We start from the raw sequence: 25,419 nt of genomic DNA, 5'->3' as shown, positions 1-25,419 counted from the left end.
ATGTCTGTGCGGGTCAGAACGGGCTTCCAGCGGCAGGAGGTGAACAGGACCGTGTGGGAGGTCCCGGAGAGGTACCGCGACCTGAGGCAGGTCGGCACCGGAGCCTACGGGACAGTGTGGTGAGAGCGTATATGCATCACTGTTTCCCCATACAGTCCATGTGGAGTAGCGTATCTGCTGTTTGACGTTTTGACCTATTCCTGTCTCCTGATCTCAGCTGTGACATAATAATACTTTAAAACAAGTGTGGAAGTAACGCATTACATTTACTCTCGTTACCTTAACAAATATAGCTTCTTTGTGTGCATATGTACTCTATTTGAGTAGTTTTAGAAGTCAGTAATTTTACTTACTATTATTGATTTATTTATGTATTTATTTAAGTAGCTTAGCGTTTGAAATTTATACAATCTTTGTGGGCTCCATACACACAGTCAGTGATGCACATCAAACTGGTGTAATTGTAATCAGGGGATTGTGCTGTTTTGTTTCTGTTGTCTATATTCTAAAAGTGTTTATTGTAATTCATTTTACTTTTTAACCATTTTTTACCCATAACTAATGCCTATATTTAGTAGGCCTATGTTATGGAAAAGCAAAAACAATTATGTTATAAAAACAACATTTGATGTGGCTACACATGACAAAATCTACATTTTTGATTTGACATTTCTCATGTCTTAATTGGTCGATACATTTGATGTTTCTTTTAAAAACACACACACAAAAATCACATTTTATTTAACCTTCATTTGACGTGCATTCATTTGATTTAAGAAAAACTTGTGATGTGGCCTCATACTTTGACCCATTTGAAACATTTCAATGGATTTGTGCTGAGTTAGTACTTATAAGTGCTGTAAAGGAAAATTCCGCTGTGGACATTAATGGGTTAATTAAAACACTCTGACCGCTGCCAAGCACTGCCCGGAAAAATCAAGTGGAACTTTACTTTTCTTTAGTGAAATAAAAACAAGTTGAGTCACATTTACCCTGATTTCACTCCACTACTACGCTACTTTTTGCTTTTATACTTGAGTAGATTTTTTACACCAGTAATACAGGCCCTACTGGAGAATCAGCAGAGTACTTGGTGTGTCACGTCCCCCATCCTCCCCCTCTGAAGCACAGCTGGCTCGGCCTGCATTGTGTTTGTGGATCAGGCCCAACAAAGAAACCCCCTGCAGCCTGCAGAGCTTTATTGTTGGGAGAAGTCAAAGAGCCTGAAGTCGACTGGTTTCCCTCAGCTGGACCTGAAGCAGTGATACTCTCTGTTTTAGGGGCACTTCACACGAGGACGGTTTCCTATGGTGACGGGGAATTATTGTTTCGTTAGTGCCTCCCTTTTAGACGGCGACGGCAAATTTGGGCTTAGGAAACGACACATTTTGAAACCACCTTGCAGAGTGGAATTCTTTGAGACCCTTCCCGCTGAGGGCTCCATGTAATCGCTTGAAGACGGCACATTTCAGAAACTCTGACGTGCCTGCACACGCGACACACGCGATTATGCCATATATAGCTGTGTTGGCAACCATTTTTAAAATAAAACGTCAGTATGAATGAAGTTTGGCAACATTCAGAATTAAGCTACACTGCGGCCAACTTCAGTTACATGTTCATAACGTTACTGCTGCGAGGAGCCGATGGCTGTACCCGGTCGACATTTAACGTTAGTTACAAAAGCACGTCGACAGTGTTTTCTCACTGCCAGTAGCCTATAGGGTTTGACAGATAGCACACTCAGCGCTCCCGGTCCTCGCTGCTCGTTAAAGGTTTCCAATAGGCGTTATTCTGATAAACTGGTCACATATATGTTACATTCTCACCCGACAAATATTAAAACTTTAAAACAGTTTGGGGGTTTTTTTAGCTTGAAAAAAGCTTTTTGGCAAGTCTAAATGACTGCGGAAGGCGTACTTTTACTATGTAAAAATGCAAGAGTTGCAGCCTATATCGAGACATATAGCCTAACTTTTGTGGGGAGAAACAAATTGGAAATTTTAGCTGCTGCGCAGCAGTGGGTCGTGGCTGGGCAAGTCTCAAGGCTTTGAGCTATTATGACATCACAATTGCTCGAGTGACATCAGTGATGGCATCACAATTGCTTGACTGACTGATGACATCACAAATACAACCTAATTGCCATAGGTAATTAAGGCAATTAGGCTATACACGGGGCCAGAATTCAACGTTTTGATGCACTGTGGGCTTAATTTTTGACCGATCGAAAATTTGTTTTGATACTTTTGTGTAGGACAGTCTAACGATGCAGATGCTGAAGTTTGGTGTCATTTGAAGAAAAAATGTGGGAGGAGTAGGGTTTAATTAGTGTTACAGTTTTTGCAGTTTTGCGGTCTTTAGACTTCATAATTGGCGATAGTTTGCATTGTACAAAAGTTTCTCCTCATTTGGGCCCACAATTCGGTGAAAGTTGCAAAGCCGTAGCACGTATGCCTGATTTTTTATGAATTTTCAAAGTTTGAAAATGTAGACCGACGCTGTAGTGCCACCGTTAGGACTAATTGGCCCAAAATTTGCGTCAAAGGCGTTTGGCATGGGACTGGACCTGTGTGCAAAGTTTGGTTAGTTTTCATGCATGGGAAGTCGAACTTCCCGGGAGAAGAAGAATACAGGCAAATACAATAAGTGGCCCTGCCGCTTCGCTGGCCCGGCCACTAACTAGTCAGCTATGACTTGAATGCCACTTGTAAAATCATCCACAGTGTAACGTTAGTGCGACGGTGCGACCACTATTTTGACTGGCGGCTTTTGGGCGATGTAACAAAGGCAAGCTCTCACTTTTTCTGGCACATTGCCACCCCACGTTATCGCCTGAATGCGTCAGAATGCATCTTCCGTTAAAACTGCATGTTTTTTAATCGAGTTTGGTTACGGATTCGCTAAAGCTGTTTCCACATCACATTTATTTTTATCGATACACCCTCCCGCACCACCTCCCCCTGCCCCCTCTACTTGCCATCGGCAGAGAGAATACGGACCATGATTCAGACTTCATGTTTAGAAGAGGCTTATGACACAGTAACACTGAGACTGGTTTCCCTCAGCTGGGCCTGAAGCAGTGATACTCTCTGTTTTAAACACAGTCAAATGTAACATCTTGGAAATTTCAAGATTTTCAGATTTTGACTAAATTCAATCCACCACAGGTCCACTTCAGTGTCCAATGACCTTGAAATTTGGTGGGCACATCACTGCCAAACACCCTTAGGGACTGCAACAAGTTTGGTGTTGATAGCCCAGCGAATGACGACGCAGTATTGATTTAAATGTGTGCTAAGCTAACCGCTAACGTCCAAAATCACATACCGCATCTACTCATGAATGGTGAATTGCATTGACTGAATTGCAAATCACTTGTGGATGACTCACACTGGTCCGGAGTGATTCCAGAGGCAGTCGCTGTCGAGGCTGCTTTCAGCTTTCATTTATTGTTTTTTTTATTGCTTAGTTTCCCATCTTTCCCTGCTGAATCCTATAGTTTCTTTCTCCTGCATCAATCTATTTTGTTTTCTAATTAAGTTACATTTAAATTTTAACTTATCCTTAACACATTGAGTGCCACAGCGCTTCAGTAAAATTGTCTGCAGCCTGTGCCAGATTCACTTCCATTCAGTTGAAAACAGCTATAGAATTTTTTCTATTATGGCTATATTGACGGGGCTGGACTTTAATGAAACATTGAACACTCCTGCTTCTTCCAAAGAAGAAATTTTGTTTCTAGACAGTTCCATTATGAAATGACAGCCTCTGAAAAAAGTGCACTTTCAAGGGTTTTCTGTCGTTTTTTTTTACTTTCCAAGATATAGTCACTTTTATGAATACCTTTTGCACTCTAATTTCGAGCACATTCACTGACTCTGGCTGGTGTTTTCTGATGTGGTGGCGTGGTGTGGTTTCTGTGCAGCCTGCTTTTTAGGACGTGCACAGACGTCCTTGGCACTCAATGTGTTAAGGTTTTAATGCAACAATTTCAAATTGTATGTGTTTGTTCACAGTTCGGCGTTGGACCGCCGGTCCGGAGCGAAAGTGGCGATCAAGAAGCTTCACCGTCCGTTCCAGTCCAAACTCTTCGCCAAGAGAGCCTACCGAGAGCTGCGGCTGCTCAAACACATGAAGCACGAAAACGTGAGAAACCAGGGAGCTAGGGCTCTGTTTGTTTGTCTGTTTGTCTGATGACGTAATCAGTGATGTCATAAATTCACTCATTCTCTCACACACACACACACACACACACACACACACACACACACACACACACACACAGACACACACACAAAGTCTCAGTGATGTCATAAATTGTGACATAATCAGTGATGTCAGAGGCATTGTCATCATCAGTGATGTCATAAGAGGTTGTGATGTCATCTAGAGCCCGACCGATACTGGATTTTTGAGGCCGATGCCGATACCGATATTAGGGAGTAAAAAAATTCCGATATCGATAATATCGGCCGATATATATATATTTTCAGATTTTTTTTAATCAAATTTGTATCCCCCATTAGTGCTAATTTTTTATTTATTTATCCTGGTTGCTGCTCCACCCTCTGCCGATCTGGGGAGAGCCGGAAACTGGCTCCATGCTTCCTCCGAGACATGGGCAGTTCTTACATTATATATACACTTTATATTAGGCTACACGATTTTTTTGCAATGATCCCTCAAATATCAAACACTTGACAAAGATATGAGTTGACATGAATTTAAATATGTAATGTAGGCAGGATATGTTACAGCTTATTAATAAACTTTATTGTCCAAAATGACATCAATGCAATGAAACAGTAAACTTAACTGGGAATTTAATAATTATAAATAACTACAAATACAAAAACACAAGAAATAGAACAAATAGTTAAAATATCAAATATACACAACATGCTGTCTATAACTTAAAAAAAAAAAAAACAGCAATATCGGCCAACATATCGGCCGATACGATATATCGGTGATCGGGCCAATATCGGCCGATAATATGGGCGAACCGATATATCGGTCGGGCTCTAGGTCATAAAAGCAGGTGTGACATCGTCAGTGATGCCATAAGAGTCCCACTGATGATGTCATCAGTGATGTCATAAGAGCTAAATCAAGTCCCAGGGGCAGACACTGAAAGAAGTGGGAGTCTGGCTTCAGATCCCCGTCTTCAGCCATGGACAGCTGTATGTTGCCAGGTCCAGGACAGGTGATCCAGCATCCCTGAAGTATGCCATCAAGGAGCAGCCAGGGCGAGGCCGCGCAGCTGTGTATGCAAGCTGCAGGGCCAGCTTGGCTCGCTGCAGGGCGGGCGAGCCCCCGCGTAGGAATCGAACACGCGAGATGCCTAGTTGCCCAAAACCCCATGGTGTTTCTAAAAAATCACAGATACATGGCGACGTTTCTGAACCAAAAACACGTTCCATATCAACGTTTCAACAAGTTCTCCAACAACAGGCGTGTTTCCAACATCAATTTGAACATTTCAGTTCATTTGAAAACGTTGCCGTGTTTGCAACATTAATTCGAAAACGCACAAATAAAACAGCTTGGTTAAGGTTAGGGTTAGGGTTTGGGTTAGGGTTAAGCTTAGTGTTACGGTCAAGGTTAGGTTTATGGTTTGGGTTAGGGTTATATAACAAAAACGTTAAAATATTTATGCTCTCCGACCACCCCCGAATGCAACACCCTTATTCCACCATGCTATTTCAACCACTAGAGGTCTACTCTAGACTATAAAATTACACATATCTAGAAATGTTTATAAGCCACATATTTTTGGTTCACAAACATTGAGATTCAACATATCTAACATGACGACATTTTATTCTGGAGGATGTGTTTTGGTCCTGGTGTCTCCTATGAGTAAATGCTTTGGTCCTGGTGTCTCCTGTGAGTAAATGTTCTTTGGTCCTGGTGTCTCCTGTGAGTAAATGTTCTTTGGTCCTGGTGTCTCCTGTGAGTAAAGGCTTTGGTCCTGGTGTCTCCTGTGAGTAAATGCTTTGGTCCTGGTGTCTCCTGTGAGTAAATGCTTTGGTCCTGGTGTCTCCTGTGAGTAAATGCTTTAGTCCTGGTGTCTCCTGTGAGTAAACACTTTGGTCCTGGTGTCTCCTTTGAGTAAATGCCTTGGTCCTGGTGTCTCGTGTGAGTAAATGTTTTGGTCCTGGTGTCTCCTGTGAGTAAATGCTTTAGTCCTGGTGTCTCCTGTGAGTAAACACTTTGGTCCTGGTGTCTCCTTTGAGTAAATGCCTTGGTCCTGGTGTCTCGTGTGAGTAAATGTTTTGGTCCCGGTGTCTCCTGTGAGTAAATGCTTTGGTCCTGGTGTCTCCTGTGAGTAAATGCTTTAGTCCTGGTGTCTCCTGTGAGTAAATGCTTTGGTCCTGGTGTCTCCTGTGAGTAAATGCTTTAGTCCTGGTGTCTCCTGTGAGTAAACACTTTGGTCCTGGTGTCTCGTGTGAGTAAATGTTTTGGTCCCGGTGTCTCCTGTGAGTAAATGCTTTGGTCCTGGTGTCTCCTGTGAGTAAATGCTTTAGTCCTGGTGTCTCCTGCGAGTAAATGCTTTGGTCCTGGTGTCACCTGTGAGTAAATGCTTTGGTCTTGGTGTTGTTAGGATGACGTCATCATTCCTACTTTGACGTCGTCACCCCGACTATGATGTCATCGATCACTGATGATGTCATGGTTCATAAGTGTCTTTCATGCCTTTCGCTAGTGATGTCATAGCACAGGTGATGTCATGTCTCTGATGATGTCACAAACGGTATGATGTCATAGCACAGGTGGTGTCATGCTCGGATCTATAAAGGCCTGTTCCGGCAGGCTCTGGCCAGTGATTCATAATCTAAACTAGGATCATACCAATCTCAAGCAACGTCTGCAACCTGCAATTCCTGCAACCAGAAACTTCTGCAATCTCTCTGCAACCGTTCCCAAAACCTCGAACAGTGCACCCCCAGCTATCAAGCTACCAAGTTCCACAACACCCCAGCTTCTCCAGACCTACCAAGTTTCCCGTGGTCATCAACTACCCGCGATTAGATCCACACGTCTAACCCCGATCCTGACAGTATGAATCACTCAGAAATGGATCTAGCGGGCAAATTTCTCACCCCAATCAAGGAGGAGGCCCCCAATCACTCTGAAGCGGATCCAGCGGACACACTTCCGCCAGTCAAGGAGGAGGCTCCCGAGACCCCAGTTTCCCCGCCGGCCACGTCAGGCAGTCCACCAGGCGACACCTCCCTGCCAGCACTGATTTCTACTATTTCTGGCCTGGGCGCGCGACTCGCGGAGATGCAGCGGGAGCGGGCGCTCCTCGATGACATCCTTCGGGACGTGCTCGACGGCCAGACGAAGGCCGAGGATCGGCACGCCCTCCTGGCTGGCCAGGTGGCCCGTCTCGACGGGCCAGGTCCCCAGGGCGTCATTCCGCAGTCTCCTGCCCCCCCTGCCCCTCCTGCCCCAGCTTTTTGGGCGATCAGTCGCCCCAACGCCAGTTACCCGGCCGGTCGCTTCAGCTGACCCACCAGGCGGTCAGCTGGATATCTCCACTCATCCTGATACCTTCACTCATCCTGATGTCTCCACTCGTCCTATCACGTTCGGAGACTTCCATGTCATACTTAAGCACCTAGATCGAAGGCTAGATCGTCTCGATAGAAGGCTAGATCGTCTCGAAGGGCTAGGCCCCCAGGGTGTCACCCCGCAGCCTCTGCAAGACCTCGCACTTGAGTCAAGACGCCTGATTGCCCACCAGGAAAAAGCAATCCAGGCTCTGGCTTCCGCAGCCGCTGATCGGCACGCCCTCTTGATTGGCCGGCTAGATCGTCTCGAAGCCCCAGCTTCCGAGCGCACTGCCGTTCCGGAGGTTTCCAGACCTGCTACTCCCCCGCCCACAGCGGTCGTTGCTTCTAGCTCTGCCTCTCGGCCGCCTCCAGCTGCTAAGGGCATATTCTGGGGGGGAGTTCGCGTCGTCCCAGAGCAGGGGCAGCCACATTCGAGTCCCAGCAGCCATCTGTACCGTGATCCGACCGGCAGGGTTCGCATCACACCAGAGGAGAGGCAGCGCCGTTTGGACACCCGGAGCTGCCTGTACTGTGGTCGAGCCGGGCATTACCTCTCCTCCTGCTCCCGGCGTCCAGTAAGTGGTCCCACCGCTCGCCGGCCCGTGGTACTCTCAGTGGATCAAGACTCTACGTGTCCAGCCGAAAGATCTGTACGGTTGGGTAGCGCTCCCTGCAGGACCCAGGAGTGGCAGTGTGTCTCCAAGAGGGTTAACGAGTTGGAGAGGACTGTCGACCGTCTCATTGGGAAGCTCAATCGCTGCCTGCAGATCGGCTCCGTCCCCCCGCAGGGGGTCTCCGAGTCTGCTGGCCCTGAGGCACAACCTGAGGCACAACCTGTGGACCTGCCCCTCGCCGAGTCTGAACCTGTACCTGAGGCACAACCTGTGGACCTTCCCCTCGCCGAGTCTGAACCCGTACCCCAGCAGCAGCCAATTCCTGTCCTTGACCAACAACTCATGCTGGACGAACAACTCATGCTGGGAGGTTCCCGTAGTGTCGTCAGCCCTCGGTCAAGAGCAAGAAGAAATAAGAGGCGTTTAAAGGAGGAGACGGTGGGTGTCCTGCCCAAACTACAGGTCGGGAGGGCAGGCCTCGCTGTGTCAGATCCCCCTGCGGCTCTACCTTCGGAGACGGCGGCATTTGACCCTTTTGATGGTCCCCAGCCTCCCATGTTTGGATCGTGCCCCGGGGGATGGCTGGTCCCAGAGGATCCACCGGAAGTTCTATCCACGTATCGGTCCATCTATGGCTTCGATATCCTGTATTAGGGAGGAGCACCTCCACTGTCCTGCACCCCCTTTGGGGTCTGACCACCTGCATCTAACCACCTGCTGAAGAGCACCTCACCGTCCCTCACCCCCTTTGGGGCCTAACCACCTGCGTCTAACCACCTGCGGAAGAGCACCTCCACCAGAACCTACGGATTTTTTGTCTCCCAGATGCCATCCTTGATGGCCTCATTGGACGCCAGGTGACGTCCGTTGAGGGGAGGGTACTGTTAGGATGACGTCATCATTCCTACTTTGACGTCGTCACCCCGACTATGATGTCATCGATCACTGATGATGTCATGGTTCATAAGTGTCTTTCATGCCTTTCGCTAGTGATGTCATAGCACAGGTGATGTCATGTCTCTGATGATGTCACAAACGGTATGATGTCATAGCACAGGTGGTGTCATGCTCGGATCTATAAAGGCCTGTTCCGGCAGGCTCTGGCCAGTGATTCATAATCTAAACTAGGATCATACCAATCTCAAGCAACGTCTGCAACCTGCAATTCCTGCAACCAGAAACTTCTGCAATCTCTCTGCAACCGTTCCCAAAACCTCGAACAGTGCACCCCCAGCTATCAAGCTACCAAGTTCCACAACACCCCAGCTTCTCCAGACCTACCAAGTTTCCCGTGGTCATCAACTACCCGCGATTAGATCCACACGTCTAACCCCGATCCTGACAGGTGTCTCCTTTGAGTAAATGCTTTGGTCCTGGTGTCTCCTGTGAGTAAATGCTTGGGTCTTGGTGTCTCCTGTGAGTAAATGCTTTAGTCCTGATGTCTCCTGTGAGTAAATGGTTTTGGTCCTGGTGTCTCGTGTGAGTAAATGTTTTGGTCCCGGTGTCTCCTGTGAGTAAATGCTTTAGTCCTGGTGTCTCCTGTGAGTAAATGCTTTGGTCCTGTTGTCTCCTGTGAGTAAATGCTTTAGTCCTGGTGTCTCCTGTGAGTAAATGCTTTAGTCCTGGTGTCTCCTGTGAGTAAATGCTTTGGTCCTGTTGTCTCCTGTGAGTAAATGCTTTGGTCCTGTTGTCTCCTGTGAGTAAATGCTTTAGTCCTGGTGTCTCCTGTGAGTAAATGCTTTGGTCCCGGTGTCTCCTGTGAGTAAATGCTTTAGTCCTGGTGTCTCCTGTGAGTAAATGCTTTGTTCCTGGTGTCTCCTGTGAGTAAATGCTTTAGTCCTGGTGTCTCCTGCGAGTAAATGCTTTGGTCCTGGTGTCTCCTGTGAGTAAATGCTTTGGTCTTGGTGTCTCCTTTGAGTAAATGGTTTTGGTCCTGGTGTCTCCTTTGAGTAAATGGTTTTGGTCCTGGTGTCTCCTATGAGTAAATGATTTGGTCCTGGTGTCTCCTGTGAGTAAATGGTTTTGGTCCTGGTGTCTCCTGTGAGTAAATGCTTTGGTCCTGGTTTCTCCTCTGAGACAATGCTTTGGTCCTGGTGTCTCCTGTGAGTAAATGCTTTGGTCCTGGTTTCTCCTCTGAGACAATGCTTTGGTCCTGGTGTCTCCTGTGAGTAAATGCTTTGGTCCTGGTGTCTCCTGTGAGTAAACACTTTGGTCCTGGTGTCTCCTGTGAGTAAATGCTTTGGTCCTGGTTTCTCCTCTGAGACAATGCTTTGGTCCTGGTGTCTCCTGTGAGTAAACACTTTGGTCCTGGTTTCTCCTCTGAGACAATGCTTTGGTCCTGGTGTCTCCTGTGAGTAAATGCTTTGGTCCTGGTTTCTCCTCTGAGACACTATTTTGGTCCTGGTGTCTCCTGTGAGTAAACACTTTGGTCCTGGTTTCTCCTCTGAGACAATGCTTGGGTCCTGGTGTCTCCTGTGAGTAAACACTTTGGTCCTGGTGTCTCCTTTGAGTAAATGCCTTGGTCCTGGTGTCTCGTGTGAGTAAATGTTTTGGTCCTGGTGTCTCCTGTGAGTAAATGCTTTAGTCCTGGTGTCTCCTGTGAGTAAACACTTTGGTCCTGGTGTCTCCTTTGAGTAAATGCCTTGGTCCTGGTGTCTCGTGTGAGTAAATGTTTTGGTCCCGGTGTCTCCTGTGAGTAAATGCTTTGGTCCTGGTGTCTCCTGTGAGTAAATGCTTTAGTCCTGGTGTCTCCTGTGAGTAAATGCTTTGGTCCTGGTGTCTCCTGTGAGTAAATGCTTTAGTCCTGGTGTCTCCTGTGAGTAAACACTTTGGTCCTGGTGTCTCGTGTGAGTAAATGTTTTGGTCCCGGTGTCTCCTGTGAGTAAATGCTTTGGTCCTGGTGTCTCCTGTGAGTAAATGCTTTAGTCCTGGTGTCTCCTGTGAGTAAATGCTTTGGTCCTGGTGTCTCCTGTGAGTAAATGCTTTAGTCCTGGTGTCTCCTGCGAGTAAATGCTTTGGTCCTGGTGTCTCCTGTGAGTAAATGCTTTGGTCTTGGTGTCTCCTTTGAGTAAATGCTTTGGTCCTGGTGTCTCCTGTGAGTAAATGCTTGGGTCTTGGTGTCTCCTGTGAGTAAATGCTTTAGTCCTGATGTCTCCTGTGAGTAAATGGTTTTGGTCCTGGTGTCTCGTGTGAGTAAATGTTTTGGTCCCGGTGTCTCCTGTGAGTAAATGCTTTAGTCCTGGTGTCTCCTGTGAGTAAATGCTTTGGTCCTGTTGTCTCCTGTGAGTAAATGCTTTAGTGCTGGTGTCTCCTGTGAGTAAATGCTTTAGTCCTGATGTCTCCTGTGAGTAAATGCTTTGGTCCTGTTGTCTCCTGTGAGTAAATGCTTTGGTCCTGTTGTCTCCTGTGAGTAAATGCTTTAGTCCTGGTGTCTCCTGTGAGTAAATGCTTTGGTCCCGGTGTCTCCTGTGAGTAAATGCTTTAGTCCTGGTGTCTCCTGTGAGTAAATGCTTTGTTCCTGGTGTCTCCTGTGAGTAAATGCTTTAGTCCTGGTGTCTCCTGCGAGTAAATGCTTTGGTCCTGGTGTCTCCTGTGAGTAAATGCTTTGGTCTTGGTGTCTCCTTTGAGTAAATGGTTTTGGTCCTGGTGTCTCCTTTGAGTAAATGGTTTTGGTCCTGGTGTCTCCTATGAGTAAATGATTTGGTCCTGGTGTCTCCTGTGAGTAAATGGTTTTGGTCCTGATGTCTCCTGTGGGTAAATGTTTTGGTCCTGGTGTCTCCTGTGAGTAAATGTTTTGGTCCTGGTGTCTCCTGTGCAGGTGATCGGCCTGCTGGACGTGTTCACTTCTGAGATCTCTCTGGACAAACTGCGGGACTTGTAAGTTCCTCCAGTTCCTCCATACTCGACAATTTAACCATCTGTGCCTGTAGATGATCTCCTCTCTCTCCTCTCTTCTCCTCAGTTACCTGGTAATGCCGTTTATGGGCACTGACCTGGGCAAACTGATGAAGATGGAGAAATTGTCAGAGGACAGAGTGCAGTTCCTCGTCTATCAGATGCTGAAAGGACTCAAGGTGCAATCTTCCTCAACACATTTAGAACTATTTAAACGCAATATTCAGCCCCCAAATCAATATCAAGATGTTCATGAACAAATGGGATAGGTGCCGCAGGCTGAAGCAATGAGTTGAATAATGAATGGGATGTGAGATAATGGCTTAAGTTCAGACGGGCAGTTTACTCACTGCAGCTTGTGTGTTACAGTCGCCATCCTCTGCTGTTTAGACGACGAGGCATTCATTTAGAACAGTAAACAGGTTCACTGGAACTACTGGAATTTAATGGAGACCCTGCAGCCAATCAGAATCGAGTGCTCACCCAGACAAATCCATCTTGGCACGCTCCAATCTACTGGTTTGAATCTGAACCACCAATCAGCGCCCTATACAAACAGTAACAGATGATGTTATGTGTTACTGTCTGTCCTGTTTTTATAAGACCAGGGACCATGTTGGAGATAAGTGTTCACACTTTTACATGTCATCCCTTGAATGTTTTTTAATGTCTTTCATAGCCATAAATAAAATCAATCAATCAATCAGTCCTATAAGGCAGCTATGGGCGGGCTTTGGTGTGACGCCAGTGAGAGCAAGCCCGTGATAGACAGATGGTTCATCCAATCACCTGCCAGTTTTTGGGCCAGCGCTAGTGCCGCCCCGTAGAGCCTACATGTCCACTCTATCTATATATAGATGATATATTATAAGATATCAAATTAGATCATATAATACAATTAAGAGAATAGCCTATATGATTGATAATATAATATGATATTTAGGTGATTGATTAAAAGCCACAAAAACATTGGGCTAAACAGGGGTAAATAGCCTATTTATTTTTGGGGTAAAAAATATCTTAAAATCAAACACGTAGGCTATTTGATTTTAAGGTGTAGCCTACACCAACACACAACATCATCCTGCAATGAAATATGTTTGACAAGTATCCTTCATACTTTTGCCACTAACAGCTACAGCGAACAGGCTCGTCAACGCTTTTCCGCGCTGGCCCTATGCTAGGTTTCGATCTAGCCTTGTTTTTTAAGTGCCTGCCCTTTGAAACGGTTTCCTGAGCGACTCGTTCCCAGATGGTTATGTGAAAACAAACCATATGGCATCGTCAGGTTAGACCATGGGGGCGGGGGAACACTTGATGAGTGCTGAATAACCGTTAGAACTAAGTGGGGGTTTGCTTTAAATCAATTAGCAATTTCAGTGAAGTATAAGTGGCTGATGCTTCCTCTCCTCTCTCCTCTCTGCAGTACATCCACTCTGCAGGGATCATCCACAGGGTGCGTGACCTTTCACCTTTCACTCTATAAGCATTGGGGGTGGGGAGCTCTCTTTTTCACACCCACTCCCATTCATTTAGTGTGTGTGTGTGTGTGTGTGTGTGTGTGTGTGTGTGTGTGTGTGTGTGTGTGTGTGTGTGTGTGTGTGTGTGTGTGTGTGTGTGTGTGAGAGAGAAAGAGAGAGCGTGTGCGCACGCACTTGTGTGTGTGTGTGTGTGTGTGTGTGTGTGTGAGAGAGAGTGTGATCATGTCTCTCTTAACTCTAGAAAGGCCAATATACTGTCAATTGATGGCTTTTTGTTTATGTATATATATATATATACACTCAGTAAATTATTAACAAAGTTATTAGGTTACATATTCAAAAAGGAAGTAGGAAGAAGTAAAAACTCATTATTATTAAATATTTTCGAAATCATGTCATGCAAGAAGAAATAACACTAAATACCCGTACTTATTTAAACAAAACTCTTAACCTCTTTCATTTGACAGCTTGTTGTATGGAAAGAGATTAGTGCCAGCAGAGCATGTATTTAATTGCATACATTTAAATGTTGACTAGCTAGTAGCTCAGTGTAGTCCTCTGTTTGCGGCCTTGGAGGAGGCGGAGCCTGCCGGTCGACACTAAGGGAACAAAAGCCCTTATGTCTGTATGTGTCTCAGGAGTAGGCAGAATCTGAACAGCGAGAACCGAATTTGAAATTATAGCTCAAACTTAAATTCAACAATAATCAACTTCAATTGCAAGTTATTGCATTCAATGTCAAATTGTGCCTTAAAACTTTAATTCATTTATTAAACAAATCTTTTTTCTTCTTTTTCTTTTTGTCAATTGAAGGGTTCATTATGCCAAATTCAAATGCATGAAATTCAAATAAATCTGCTGGCACTAATCTCTCTCCCTATTGTTGCCAAATTCTCCTCTCCTTTTTTCTCACTCCTTCTCCCATCTCTTTATCCCACAGGACCTTAAACCTGGAAATTTAGCCATTAACCCTGACTGTGAGCTGAAGGTATTCCATCACTACATAACGCCACCTAGAGGAGAAGTCTCTACCCTACTCATCTCCACATTTTGATGTTACAGTTACGCTTACGCCTTTCTCATTTAGATCCTGGACTTTGGGCTGGCAAGGCAAGCCGAGGCAGAGATGACAGGTTACGTCGTGACCCGGTGGTACCGAGCGCCAGAGGTTATCCTCAACTGGATGCACTACACACAGACCGGTACACCGCACACCTCTCTCCCTGTCATCACATGTTGTGTATGCAAACTATTTTGTGTCCACAGGAGGGCAGTGACAAGAAGATCTATTTTTACCAGAGGTGTGACCAAGTCAACTTTGCTTGAGTCCCAAGTCTATTGTTTTGACTTGTTTGGGGTATTGGATGATTGAACTCTCTATCAGTAGGAAGGAACAAACAAGACATATTAGCAATTTTACACTTTATTCATTGAACACAGTCAGGAGCCTCAGTAGCGGGTGGAAGAACCATACGCAGCCTCAACATCCTGGCACCTCCTCCTCATGCTGGTCACCAGCCTGCTCACACGTTGCTGTTGGATGGCATTCCATTCCTCAGCCAGGATTCATCGCAGGTCAGCCAATGTGGTTGTCTTGGTCACTCTAGCACGTACAGCACGCCTGAGCTGTGTTCAATTGGGTTGAGGTCTGGGCTGTTGGGCCATTCTATTCTCTCTACTCCCACATTCTGGAGGTAGTCTAATCGAATTGAACACTTGTGTGATCAGCTCGGGTGCAATCTGGGAACCCATCGTTTAAACAAACAAACAAAAATGTTTTTCTCTAACCTCTGGGGCTAGCCCCGTTTCAATGTGGTGCAACAGGAACTCAAGTGGTGCGGTCGGCAGTGGAAGGAAATCCCTTTCTGCTCCCTGCAAGCTCTGCCATTGGCTCCAACTGACCGCCTCTGGACACTAATGCATTTATTTTCCGCTCCCTGCGTGTCGCTCTCAAATCCGTCCGTCGCTATGAAACAACAATAACAACTCTAGCTCATTGCTAGTGTAACGGCGTTGTGTAGGTGGTACTTGCAGCAACCCATGTTAAGGGCTTGCCCAGGGTTGGATTCGAACTGCCGACCCTCGGCTTGGGAGTCCGACATGTTAGCCGCAACGCCAAGAGAGCTAGCTCCCTTGGTGGAGCTGATTAACATGCCTTTATACCTGGGGAGTGAGTTTAACCAATCCACTCACTACCACTCGGGACTCACGAGGAATCCGCGCTGATTCAACTCGGTTACACTCACCCCCTTAAGCTCACTCCACACCCACTGGACATCCGGGTCACGGCACCAATGTAACGGCGTTGTGTAGGTGGTACTTGCAGCAACCCATGTTAGAGGCTTGCCCAGGGGTGGATTCGAACTGCCGACCCTCGGCTTGGGAGTCCGACATGTTAACCGCAACGCCAAGAGAGCTAGCTCCCTTGGTGGAGCTGATTAACATGCCTTTATACCTGGGGAGTGAGTTTAACCAATCCACTCGCTACCACTCGGGACTCACGAGGAATCCGTGCTGATTCAACTCGGTTACACTAGTAGTAGGAGCAACTTGCTATACGCTGAAAATGGTAAGTGTTGACTACACACCGGTCACGTTCACTTCATTTTGATCAGGTAAAGCTCAGCATGCGTGCGAGCGTTGTTACAGCCCTTTTGACAGAGCCTGCCGACAGATTTTCGATGCAAGTCGAAAGTCTGTCTCAAGAGATTAGCTCGGGTGTGCTGTATACGTGCTAGAGCAGCGATTTTCAACCTGTGGGCCGCAGCTCTCTGGTGGTCGGAGGAGGAATTGCAAGTGGGCCGCCAAATCATTAGATTTTTTATACACGAAACACATTAAAAAATAACTTAATGTTGGGCAGCTCCTTGAAAACTGTAACACTAAAAATGCTGCAACATGTGTTGATGGGCAAGTTGTTACTTTTGACTTTAGCGCTACTGGCATAATCAGCTGTGCTGCTCTGCCCACAAATGCAGGATCCTTACAAATGGGACAGCATTTCCAAACTTTTTGTGGCAAGTTTATGATAAAAACTTTAATAGGACTCAACTTTACAAAATAGGACTAAACTTTAATTTATTACAGTTGAAATCAGTTTCAACTGCAATAAATTCAATCATTCCATACAAATTCAGAAAACAGAATTTAAATTCAGTCGTCTGCTGGAACAAATTAAATCTCGTCACTTTTCCCAAACACAAGACTTTAGAAAACTTTCCAAGTCCCAAGTCACCAGAACCCAGGTCAAGTCAAGTCAAGTCTCAAGCTATTAAAACGGTGACTCTCCCTGATAGACATGTTTCTCCTCTGTTGCAGTGGACATCTGGTCGGTGGGTTGCATTATGGCAGAGATGCTGCTGGGAAAGCCGCTGTTCAAGGGAAACGACCGTATCCTTCTCCAGCACAGTCTGGTTTTGTCCTGTCTGTCAGATGGTTTGATGGTGAACACCTTGACCCCCAGCTGATGCCAGATCTCGACCAGCTGAAAGAAATCATGAAGATCACAGGAACTCCAACTGCTGACTTTGTTGTGAAGCTCCAGAGCCAAGATGTAAGCAACTTCCTGTAGGCCATGTTTAGACGACAACGGTCTGTGCATAAAACGTTCTGGCCTTTGGTTCCACGGTAAAGATAAAAACTAAAAACTAAAAATAGATACAAAAAATACCTGTTTTCTTTCCAGCACTTGGCAGAGGAAATCGATGCATCTGGCTGTGGCTGTGGCTTGTTTAATTAATTACTATGCTTGAACGTTAATAGCGGGCACTTATCACCCATTATGTATTTTTAGCAACTTGTTATCAGACTCTGATGTCATGATAGTTTGTTGAATGTCAATGCGATTCACTTGTGCCTCTCTTTTTTTTGGCCGTTAAGGCTATATTGATAGGCTAGTTGAATGCTCCAATTGTCTTTCGTTGTCTTCCATGTTCAAAGTGGGGCTGTGTTGTCACCGTTTTCACAGTTAAAAGGTTTCACTTTTTTGCATTTTCAGGCCTCAATAAATGCCGTTGTCATGTAACCATAAGGTCATTTTATGCAGGGAGCGTTGTCGTGTGAACTGGGCCTTAGAGTCAGAGTGATATATTTAATATCAACTGGTCTGTAAAACATGCAATTAAGGGGTCCAAGCAGCTTGGAGCTCTATTGTTTTTGTTCTCATTCTTTCTTATCATAAATTCTCTCTGATAAAAGTGTTCGTGCAGCAAAAACCATAAGACCAAAACCACCAAAATTGGCAAATTCCACCCACTACTCAGGCACACAAAAAAATACACTCATTGAGCTCAAGGTGGTGCTATAACAATCAAAATTACATTTTTGCAATTATCTCGAAAATGGCTTGGATTATAACAAAAACTTTCTTCATTTTCATCATCAGTCATCAGAAACCGTTGGGTCAATCATCCCTAAATGTTTTTTATAATTATGATAATCTACGGACTTCACTGATCAAAAGTTATCAAAGAAATTTCGATATGTCAATGCATTTTGAAATGATAACTTTTTTTGACCTTGTCAATTTTGTCTGTGGCGGTATCACTCACGATTTGTGACAGAGGTGATGTCATCAGTAGTCTCGCTGGCCAGCCTCCCCTCCCTACCGGGAGAGGAGTCTGGCACCACGGAAACAGGCAACTGGGATAAGCCCTCCCCTGCTCTACTCTGCTCCCCATTGGAGCGACTGTTTCAGTTCCTGCCTGATGTCCGCTCCCGGCTTATTACAAGCTCTGTCATTGGCTCCGACCACGTCAATCAGAGCGGCTTCCGCTCCCTCCTCCCTGTGTGTCGCTGTAAATAGTGCCCTGCCGCCTCAGTGAAGCGGGCGGGCGATTTCCATAATTGCAGCCATGGCACATCATCTCCAGAGTCTCCTCCACCCCAGGAATCAAGCATGTGTAGCGCGCAAGATTGCTGGTAAATCAAAATTGGCTTAAGCGATTTTAACCAAAAACTTGGCGCCCGTGTGTTTAGATGTTACGTCCAAGCTTCACCACGCAGTCTTGGGATATTCTGCCACTAGGGGGCTCCACAAATGCAAAAAGATTGGTTTCCGTGTCTGCTCTTTGGGGTTCTGTCCCGGGTTACGCCAGACCTGGGCCTGGTCTGTGACAGCTACATGGTCTTCTGCTCTAAAATCCTCAACTTTTGAGATTCTTCTGCTGCTTATTCTTCTGCTTAGACCCCGATTATTGCTGCTTGTGGCTTTTTATTAATTTAATTGCTGCTATGTGTTTTTAAATTAATTCACTGGCGAATGCATAATCAGTTCCTCAGATCTGCGGTTACCTACTAAATACTTCACTATCAGCTGAAAATATCGTCTATCATGCTGTCATTCTCCACCCACCCCCCCTTTCTCCGACAGGCCAAAAACTACATCAGAAGTCTACCAAAAGTGGCAAAAAAGGATTTGCATGCCATTTTCTCCAAAGCTAGCTCAAACGGTACGTGAAGCTCTCTTTTTTCAGTTCCCCCTGTCGTCCCCTGTCTAAACCCTGGTGTGTGACTGTGTGTGTGTGTGTGTGTGTGTGTGTGTGTGTGTGTGTGTGTGTGTGTGTGTGTGTGTCTGTGTGTGTGACTGTGTGTCTGTGTGTGTGACTGTGTGTGCGTGTCTGTGTGTTGCAGCGATGTGTGTGTGACTGTGTGCCTGTCTGTGTGACTGTGTGTGTGTGTCAGTGTGTGACTGTGTGTGTGTGTGTGTGTGTGTGTGTGTGTGTGTGTGTGTGTGTGTGTTTCTGTGTGTTGCACCGGTGTGTGTGTGTGTCTGTATGTGTGACTGTGTGTGTCTCTGTGTGTGGTGTCTGTGTGTGTGAGTGAGTGAGTGAGTGTGTGTGTGTGTGTGTGTGTGTGTGTGTGTGTGTGTGTGTGTGTGTATGTGTGTGTGTGTGTGTGTGTGTGTGTGTGTGTGTGTGTGTGTGTGTCTGTCTGTCTGTGTCTGTCTGTCTGTCTGTCTGTGTGTCTGTGTTAGGGCATTCACAGACTAGTCGACTAGTAAAACCACTAGTCGACACTGTGCTTAGTAGTCGACTAGTCGTTTAAATTTATTTATTTTTTCTTTAAGAAAGAACATGAAGTATTTACACGACATACATGGACTATCATATCCCATATCCCATATCCCCCACAAAGAACATCAAAACACAACAAAACAAAACAAGAAAACTGCATAAGATACACAATAATCCAAGAACAAACAAGACTATTGGACAAACAACCAAACAAAAACAATGCATTCAAAGTAAATACATAGATCTTGCCCTGTTGGCAGCTAGGAAATGCATAGCTTTAAATTGGAAAGCATCCAATCCCCCAGCTGTAGTTCACTGTTGGAATGAACTCTCAAGCTACCATACGTTGGATAACATTTACTACAAGAGCAGAGGCAGATTCTTAGACATCCCCAAAATATGGCAACCACATACAGAGTTTGACTTTAAGAACTTTTTACCCCAGTGTCATTAGGCCTATCAGGATAGGAGCTGAATGCATTGTTTTTGTTTGGTTGTTTGTCCAATAGTCTTGTTTGTTCTTGGATTATTGTGTATCTTATGCAGTTTTCTTGTTTTGTTTTGTTGTGTTTTGATGTTCTTTGTGGGGGATATGGGATATGATAGTCCATGTATGTCGTGTAAATACCTCATGTTCTTTCTTAAAGATAAAAAAAAAAAACGACTAGTCGACTAGTCGACTACCTTTAGCGACGACTAGTCGACTAGTAAAATTCACTAGTCGTGAATGCCCTAGTCTGTGTGTGCATGTCTCTGTGTGTGACTGTGTGTGTGTCTGTCTGTGTGTGCATGTCTGTGTGTGTGACTGTGTGTGTCTCTGTGTGTTGCAGCGGTGTGTGTGTATGTGTGTGTGTGTGTGTGTGTGTGTGTTTGTCTGTGTGTCTCTGTGTGTGCATGTCTGTGTGTGTGACTGTCTGCGTGTCTGTGTGTGTGACTGTGTGTCTTTGTGTGCATGTATGTGTGTGTGACTGTGTGTCTCTGTAGCTGTTTTCACACATAAGCCCTTTTCCCACATGCGCTTTGTACGGCAAAATGACCGGAACGTGGTCTAATGCCTGCATGTCGGAAAGGTGTCGTGCCGGTATAAGCGCGACCCCGTCGTCGCGGAGATTTCACCACTTTCGAGCCAGTCAGAAGAGCGGTATGCGCTTTAGCGGATACTAGTGAGAAACGGGTGCAGTCATTTTCCGCGATACTCTCATGGGCGAGGTGTACACACGTTGCTTAATGTTCCAGCGGGCATAATCTAATCATTCGCGCACATTAAAGCAAACTGGCGAAATGATCTTGTGATAATAAGAGCAGTAGCCTATGTCAGCTTCATGTGTGGGTGTGCTGATTTTCCCCTCTCCTCTCTGCTCGCTCTCTGGCCACAGTCCGTCCTCCTCCTTCTGTCACAGCCCGACAGGGACTAAGCAAATGCACGAAGCGAAATGTGGAAGTATTTTGCTTACGTTGCCGACAGCGAAGGCAAGCCCGGACACATCAAACGAAGCCAGTCTGTAAAAAGTGCTTCAACGCGACGCAGGTGAACGGATAAACAAGCAAACTTATTTCACCATTCGGAGTTTTGCCGACACGTCACTCCCCACCCGCTCTGCAGTGCCGCCCCGCCCCCCAACATACAGGCAATTTCGCTGGTAGATTCCGACATGCGAGAGGAGAGGTGTGAAGGGAAATGTCCGATATTGACTTACAGGTAATTTTCCGGTACGCATGTGGGAAAACGGCTATACAGACAGGGAAATTACCTGTAAATCAAGACTGGCTATTTCCCGGAATTTCCCTTCACACCTGAGGGATCACATGTGTAAAAACAGCAGCGAAAGTACTTTTTTACTACGGCACTGCAGAGCGGGTGGGGAGTGACGTGTGCACTTGGATGGGGAATCGTCCTTATTTTGGGGGGCGGGGGTGGGGGTGGCAAAACTCCGATGGTGAAATAAGTTTGCATGTCACACAATAAATCACACTCGTTTGACTTAAGAGGGAATGTATGTTGTATCCTTCACATTCGCTAACCAGTCTTTGAACTGGAATCTTTGAAGAAGTTGGGATCCCTGTCTGAGAGAAATAGCCTGGCTGGTTCGATGTTTATCCATTCACCTGCGTCGCGTTGAAGCACTTTTTACAGACTGGCTTCGTTTGATGTGTCCAGGGGCTTGCCTTCGCTGTCGGCAACGTAAGCAAAATACTTCCACATTTCGCTTCGTGCATCTGCTTTCTCTACAAGCGTTGGGCGGCTTGCAAGACTCTCAGAACAAGCCGCTGCCATTTTCGCTGTGTCTGTCGGGCTGCTGACTGAGGAGGACTGAAGGACTGGCCAGAGAGCGAGCAGAGAGGGGAGGGGGTGAAATCGGCACGCCCACACATAAAGCAGACATACCGCTCTTATGACAAGGTTAGAAGTGGTGAAATGTCCGCGATGACGGGGGCGCGCTTATACCGGAAAACAACTTTCACACATGAAGGCATTACACTGCTTTCTGGTCATTTCCCGGTATAAAGCGCATGTGTAAAAACGGCTTGTGTGTGGGTGTCTGTGTGTGTCTCTGTGTGCATGTCTGTGTGTGTGACTGTGTGTCTCCGTGTGTGCGTGTCTCTGTGTGTGACTGTGTGTGTCTCTGTGTGTTGCAGCGGTGTGTGTGTTGGAGCACATGCTGCTCCTGGACCCAGAGCGGCGGGTCTCGGCGGCGGAGGCCTTGGCTCTGCCGTTCTTCAGCGACTTGACAGAGGCCGAGGAGGAGACGGAGGCTCTGCCCTACGACCACTCCATGGACAACACCGACCTGCCCCTCGACCAGTGGAAACGTAAGAAGCTGCCCATCTATGCTACCTATCCAGGCGTGCTACCTAGCGGTTCTGCACATGCTAAGCAGCACATCTCCATAGATAGGTAGCACAAGACATTACTGTCTTTTAGAGCAGAGGTGCGCAAATCCTTTCCTATGAAGGGCCAAAAATTAATCTGGATGGAGGGCCATGGGTCAAAAATAAATGTTGATCTTATGTGAAATTACATTACATTAAAATGTATTATATTTTATAGACAATTTACATTCTAAATCCAAATTAATTTTCAAAACACTACTAATTGTATTAGTTAGATTTAGAGTTGATGGATGTTTGGCAAGGCACAATAATGAGCGCTAAAAACACCATGAAAACATGTTTGTTGTGTTTGCATCAGAGCGCACGTTTCAGACACCAAAACAAGACGAACCCTCAAGCTGCAAAGCTGTAAAGGTTTATCTGGTGCAATGAGCTCACTTGATTCAAAATATTCATCCACTTCTCACACTCATTGAATTTACACAGTTTGTATATTATGAATTCAAATTTACTTTACTAAGTAAAGCAACTAGTGCTAAGCTAGCAATGGCAACTTGATCTACTTGTGCAAAAAAAGGGGGGGGACCAGAAGTGTTTCCGGGGGACATTGTGGGAGAATCATGTTTCAAACTCAGAGAAATTCAGAGCTGACAGCTCAGTTCTCATTATTCCACTTTATTTCTCTCTATACAATAATTTCTCCAAACCTCTGTTGTTTTCTGCAGAGTTGTGGCTATTGCAAAAATGATCTAGGACAGTGGCTTCACTACCCCCTTTCCCTCATTTCTGAATACAAGTGTAACGGCATTGTGTTTGATGGTATTTGCAGCAACCCATGTATAGCTTGCCCAGGGGTGGATTCGAGCTGCCGACCTTCGGCTTGCGGGACGGACACGCTAACCACTGCACCAAGAGAGCTAGCTCCCTTGGCAGAGCTGATTAACGTGCCTTTATACTGGGGGAGTGAGTTTAACCAACCTACTCTCTACCACTCGGGACTCACAAGGACTCACATTCATTCGGTTACACATGTACCCCCTTTTCCCGACTACAACATTTTGCTTAGAAAATTGCCAGAGAAGAATATAGCATAATGATGCAATGAATGAATGACAACCCACCCTTTGAAGAATATAACATTACAAACAGGGGTGTAGTATAAATACAGAGGTGGGTAAACTATCCAAGGCGAGTAGTTTACCCACCTTGTTTCCCCTCATTGACTAATACAGTTGATCTGAAAATAGGTGAGTAAACTATCAGCCTCCTTTCAAAGAGGTGGGTCCACTACTACCCTCCACTACGCCTCTGATTACAAAATAAGAAATGCAGTGAAAGAGTTGCAATGAGTGCCTCCTGAGCAGATGTGTTTTAACGTTTCATTTATTCTCATGGTGTATTCTTACCTAGTACCTCCACGTACCCCTATAGGGGTATGCATCCCCACTTTGGGAACCACTGATCTAGGAGGAGATTAATTGTATGAGAGTAGTTGTAATTCCCACTGGGGGCCAGTAGAGGTCAATAGAGGTAAAATATTACTTTGAAATGCAATAATTTATCACCACTACACAACAACACACCCTGGCTGTCAGGAGGGGAGAGAGGATCAACTGGTTTGAGGCGAGGTGACAGAAGAAGACGGATAAATGTTGATGTGAAAGAAAAGTGAAGGCAGTGAACGTGGAGCTGAGAGCAGGAGAGGAACATGTGAGGATTAAGCTTTCTGTGTTCCTGCAGGTCACACCTTCACAGAGATCCTGACCTTCAGACCAGCCAGGGACTCCAGAGAGACCTCACTTTAACACCACACACACACACGCACGCAGGCACACACACACACACACACACACACACACACACACATACAAGCACGTGCCATGCACACACACACACATGCAAGGACACATACAACTGTGGATACACATTTTACATTCACATTCCTGCTGTGCAAAAATGTAATGTGTACATATTGTTACTTCGTTAAATTTCTACATTTCAATAATAGTGAAACTGCTCAGTTCTAATGAAGCTCTATACCCTTTTAGTTTGTGTGTGTGTGAGAAAGAGAGAGAGCCATGTTACCATTACAAGAACATTTTGTGAAAACTTCAGTAATAAAAAGTTATTTGTCTACAGACACTCGTACAAATTCATGCTAATTATAATTCATCTTTGTATCATTTTTGTATCTTTTATCTGCTTTTTATTGTCTCTTTATCGGCTTTTTTATCATGTTTTTTTTTATCATCTTTCTATTGTCTCTGTAGGTCTTTTATCATAATCCTATCTTGATTTTATCTTTTTTATGCTATTATTTTATTTATTTTACGATTATGCCATTATTTACTTGAATGTTGGCTCCTTTCCACATTTGTCCTCCTATATGAATTTAATCCCTTTGTTATTGTTTTATTGCCTTTTACATGTATAATCTGAGTATTCTGCTTATATTTTGTCTGTCACAGCACTTTGTAAACTCTGTTTTTAAAGGTGCTATGTGAATACAATTGTTATTAGTATTATTATTACTCATAAAAATCCATCCTAGCTACTGTTGCCTTTAAAGACAGTCTTTTATTTTTTTAGTTCTATTTGCCTTTCGGTCATTTATTCTGATAAGAGTGTGATTGGCGGAGACGAGGGCGAGGTCGCCTTTTGTGAGGCGTTAAGGTGAATGCACGCAGGGCGGCTGTGAATAATGACGTCCAATGAAAAATTGACAGGATTATCGACACAAAAACACGTTCCAACAGGTTTTATTTCACAAACTGAATGATACTCGGTTTATTCACACAGACTGTAAAAAGGACTTCCCTATTGACTTTCAATCCTTGTGCTATACATTAAATTCTATGCATCTAGCTGACACCTTTATCCAGAGTGATATATAGCAGGTAGAGGTTCAAAGTCTTGTTCAACCCCCCCTCCTCTCATTTACTTTATTATCAGAAATATAAAACAAAAACAAAAATGTGTCGACCGTGTATGTTTTTAATTTGTGAGTTTTTGTCACTTT

The 25,419-nt window shown here is 45.3% G+C and overlaps 1 protein-coding gene across 1 annotated transcript; it reads left to right on the top strand.

Moving 5' to 3' along the window:
- Positions 1-24,205, top strand: mapk12b (mitogen-activated protein kinase 12b; the record flags this gene model as incomplete). Its single annotated transcript, XM_083660138.1, has 12 exons — positions 1-119; positions 4,020-4,149; positions 11,997-12,055; positions 12,141-12,252; positions 13,500-13,529; positions 14,495-14,542; positions 14,642-14,756; positions 16,873-16,944; positions 17,028-17,107; positions 18,926-19,004; positions 22,206-22,379; positions 24,141-24,205. The coding sequence occupies 12 exons, from the start codon at positions 1-3 to the stop codon at positions 24,203-24,205; spliced, it is 1,083 nt and encodes a 360-aa protein (XP_083516264.1).
- Positions 24,206-25,419: the final 1,214 nt, after the last annotated feature.

The sequence above is a fragment of the Poromitra crassiceps genome (genome assembly GCF_964638095.1).
Source record: "Poromitra crassiceps genome assembly, chromosome: 2".
Classification (NCBI taxonomy): domain Eukaryota; kingdom Metazoa; phylum Chordata; class Actinopteri; order Beryciformes; family Melamphaidae; genus Poromitra; species Poromitra crassiceps.
This window is presented reverse-complemented; position numbering and strand designations above follow the sequence as displayed.